Here is a 4130-nt window from a genome sequence, read left to right as displayed (position 1 = left end):
CTCCGACTCTGCCTGTGGACAAGCCAAGCGCAGCCCTCAGAGCGCGGGCCTGCCCCGAGGCCCCGGTGCAGGGGGGGGGCGTCACAGCAGTGGCTTCGTCTGTGATGACGCTGGTCTTGGGGACACGTCCGTGCCGCTACCCAGTCACCGCTTACAAGAGCCCCCTGGGAAAACGCCCTGCTCTTGGGCGCAGCGTAGGGGCCACTGGCCTGTTCTCACTCACGGCCCTGTCACAGCTCGGGTTGAGGACGTGTCCATCTCTCTGGCCACCAGGAAGCCAGAGCCGAACCATGTCGCCACTCAGTGGGGTCTGGTGACACAGGTCCCAGGTACAGAGTCCACCCCGCTCCACCTCACTGCTCTTGTCCCGATCCATCTACTTCAACGTGCTGCACGCATATGTTTCTCTAAGTGCCTTCTAAAACAGCCTTTGAGGGACGAGCAGGGGACACACAAGGAAACGAAATATTGAAGAGATAAGATTTCCCAAAGTGACATGTGAGCACTCCGAGCCCCCAGCTCCTGGGGTCGGGGCTCCCCAGGCGCATACCCTGCAGGGTCTCCAGGTGCTCCAGCCTGCGCTCCGCGTGGTCCCGCATGGCCCTCCCAACCTGCTGGTTGTACGCCTGCACCAGCCGACCGACGCCCGCGCTGGTCACGTACACGCTCTCCACGGCCGCCTCCAGCAGCGTCCTCTGTGGGAGGAGGGGAAGGACTGAGCAGGTCACACGCGGTCCCCACCTCCCCGGCCCTGGCCCTCCTCCTCCCCCCACTCCCAGCTTGGACCGTGCAGGGAGCGGGCAGAGAGTGCGTGGTTGGTTTAAACCCGTTGATCGCATGGGGTGGGGCAAAAGTAGGTTTTCAGTCGTTCGTACAGAAAATATACAATAACTAGAGGCCCGGTGCATAGATTCGTGCACCGGTGGGGTCCCTCGGCCTGGCCTGCGCCCTCTCGCAATCCAGGACCCCTTGGGGGATGTAGTAGTGCGGGAAGTGCCAGGTGGCCAGGGAGGAGCCTGAGCCGGGGCCAGGCTCTCTGGGCGCTGCGCTGCTCCTGCTCCTCCCTGCCCCGCTGTGCCCGCCGCCGCTTGGTAGCGCTGCCACGGAGGCGGGAGAGGTGCTCGCCAGCCCTGAGCCCGGCGTCTGGCACCTGTGGGTCAGCTGAGCGATGCTCCTGCAGTGGGAGCGCACTGACCACCAGGGGGCAGCTCCTGGGTTGAGCACCTGCCCCCTGGTGGTCAGTACATGTCATAGCGACCAGTCAACTTGTTCGGTCATTTGGTCGCTTAGGGTTTTATATATATAGATTGCCTAGTTGGTGTGGCTCAGTGGTTGAGCATTGAGCATTGACCTATGAACCAGGAGGTCACGGTTCGATTCCTGGTCAGGGCACATGCCTGGGTTGTAGGCTCGATCCCCAGTGGGGGGTGTGCAGGAGGCAGCCAGTCAATGATTCTCTCTTATCATTGATGTTTCTATCTCTCTCTCCCTCTCCCTTCCTCTCGGAAATCAATAAAAATATATATAAAAAATGTATTTAAAGCAAAACAAAACAATCCTAAAAAAAAAGAAAATACGTAATAATTAGTAAATGATTAACACAAGAATGAACTCCGTGTTTCACGGACTCGCACCTGTGCCCCTACTCTTGCCCACCCTGTGTTATTTTCCGTGGTCGGGGATGGTCTCAGGCTGGTGTACGACCCTGGCCAATGAGATGTGCCATTAGGGAAGTCTGCTGGGGCAGGGCTTCCCTTTCCAGCGGCAGTAGAGACTTGGCCGCCGTCTTCCTCCCCCTTCCTGGGATGCAGCTGTGATGTCGGAGGATCGGTGGCCGTTCTGAGACCATGAGGCAACAAACTAACCCTAAGAATGCGGATCAGAAAGCAAGAACCTGGGCCTTGGTGCCATGCAGGGCCTCTGAGCCTGGGCCCGCCCGCCTCCACATGGCTCATTACGTGGGATGAGTGGCTCACTTATTTGCGTCATTTCAGTAGGACTCGGTGACGTGAGTTATATGCATCCCTCAGTGATACACCTTCTGACCCAAAGCAGGAAGGAGAGGAAATGCTGAGATGCCTGTGGCTAGAGACGTGGTGGCTGGGTGCCCGGTCCACCAGGGTTACCGGTTACCATCCTTCCACTTAAAATAATGGACACCCTCTGCAAGGCCATAGCTCCCGGGTGGGGATAGCAGGTGCAGCGCCCAGGAGGCCGCTCTGTCCAAGTCCGTCCCCTCGTCTGCCCCTGCCTCGCCTCCCCGCCCTGTCCCCATCCTTCTTGCCCTTGCGTTTCCCAGGGATGGGGGTGGCACGCACCTTGAAGTCCTCCCTGTCCTTGATCCGGCTCCTGGTGGCGGCGGTCCGCGCGTGCCCCAGCAGTGCCTGCCCCACAGCCCGCTCCGTGTGCTGCTGCAGGAGCCGGCCCACCTCCTGCGCCTCGGCCAGGAGCTGCTGCTGCAGCTGCAGCCGCGTGAGCTGTGCCTCCTCCTCCAGCCGGCCGGTCTCCTCCAGCACGCGGGCCTCCTGGAAGGACAGGCAGGGAGAGGGAGGAGCCTCGCTGGGGCCCTGCAGGGATCGCATCTGCAGGACCAGGACGTGGGCTCGCCCTGCCCAGGGCCAGGAGGGTTGGGGAAGAGAAGGAGAAGGGCCGGAAAGTGGGGGCCTCGGGGCTTGCAAACCCCAGCACAGTGGGTGAGCAAGGTGTCTGCTGAAGGTACCTTCAACCCAAGGCATTCAGTGAGCATCAACTGCACGCCCAGTGCCATCACATACACAAGCACTTCCTCATCTTCCCGGACACTGTGAGCCTGAACGTCAGGCGTGATCAGGACACAGGCTCAGAGATGTTGAGTAACTTTCTAAAAGTCACACAGCAGATCTGGGTCTGGGAGGAATCTGGGACATCACTGAAGCCACAGCAGGGCATATGGGCCCTTGGGGACGGCTTTCCTCGTGAGAACACGAGTCAGAGAAGGAGGCGAGGGGCGTCAGGGGCAGAGCGGCCTGCTTCCCACGGAGCCTCCGGGGCAGTGAGAGTGAGCGTGGCCCTCACCAACGGGCCAGAAAACGCCAGCTGCTCCCATAGCCCAGCCCTGTAACTTACACATTCTTCCTTCGGATTGCTAAACCCTTCAGATGACAGGGTCCCCTTTTCCCAGGGATGACTGTGCCCATCCGTGCTCTGATTTCAAATGCACTTTCAGTACAATTCTCATTCGAGCATGCACTGGAGCCTTTGGGCAGCCCCCGGACAGGACGGCCATCACCCCCCCGCCCCCCACCCCGGGACCACGGGGAGGCAGAGCTGGGATTTGGCTACCATGCTACCATGCTGGAGCCTGGCTGGGACGGGCTAGGGCCGCGCCGCGGTCTCAGGGCCCTTGGGGACGGCTTTCCTCGTGAGAACACGAGTCAGAGAAGGAGGCGAGGGGCGTCAGGGGCAGAGCGGCCTGCTTCCCACGGAGCCTCCGGGGCAGTGAGAGTGAGCATGTTCCTCACCAACGGGCCAGAAAACGCCAGCTGCTCCCATAGCTCAGCCCTGTAACTTACACGTTCTTCCTTCGGATTGCTAAACCCTTCAGATGGCAGGGCCCCCCTTTCCCAGGGATGACTGTGCCCATCTGTGCCCTGATTTCAAATGCACTTTCAGTACAATTCTCATCTGAGCATGCACTGGAGCCTTTGGGCAGCCCCCAGACAGGGCGGCCATCACCCCCCTACCCCCGGGACCACGGGGAGGCAGAGCAGGGTTCTGGCCATCTGCACCAGGGCAGCCACGGCCTGGCCACGGAGAGCCAGCCTCCGGAGGGCGGAGCGCAGGAGCAGCTCGTGCCCCTGCAGCAGGCACCGTGCAGACCTGTGGGGAGAGTGGGTGGGCGGGGTCAGTGCTCGTGGCTTCTCTGCCTCGGGTGGTTACTCTTATGTGTCAGCTGCTCACACATTCTCTGGGGCAGCGGTTCTCAACCTGTGGGTCGCGACCCCTTTGGCGGTCGGACGACCCTTTCACAGGGGTCGCCTAAGACCATCCTGCATATCAGAGATTTACATTACGATTCATAACAGTAGCAACATTACAGTTATGAAGTAGCAACGAAAATAATTTTATGGTTGGGTCACAACAGGAGGAAC

General features: G+C 60.3%; 1 protein-coding gene across 1 annotated transcript in view; it reads right to left on the bottom strand.

Annotated features, from left to right (window-relative positions):
- The window catches only part of EVC (Ellis van Creveld protein), an 80705-nt gene that overhangs the window by 18271 nt on the left and 58304 nt on the right, over nucleotides 1-4130 (bottom strand). Inside the window, exons 14-16 of the mRNA XM_015565800.1 lie at nucleotides 3743-3858; nucleotides 2319-2602; nucleotides 551-695 (exon numbers count right to left, since the gene is read on the bottom strand). Of these exons, the coding sequence (XP_015421286.1) occupies nucleotides 551-695; nucleotides 2319-2602; nucleotides 3743-3858 (545 nt within the window). The remainder of the gene's footprint in view (nucleotides 1-550; nucleotides 696-2318; nucleotides 2603-3742; nucleotides 3859-4130) is intronic.

This window comes from Myotis davidii, unplaced genomic scaffold (assembly GCF_000327345.1).
Source record: "Myotis davidii unplaced genomic scaffold, ASM32734v1 scaffold960, whole genome shotgun sequence".
NCBI lineage: Eukaryota > Metazoa > Chordata > Mammalia > Chiroptera > Vespertilionidae > Myotis > Myotis davidii.
The sequence above is the reverse complement of the archived record's forward strand: the minus strand, read 5'-3'. Positions and strand labels throughout refer to the sequence as shown.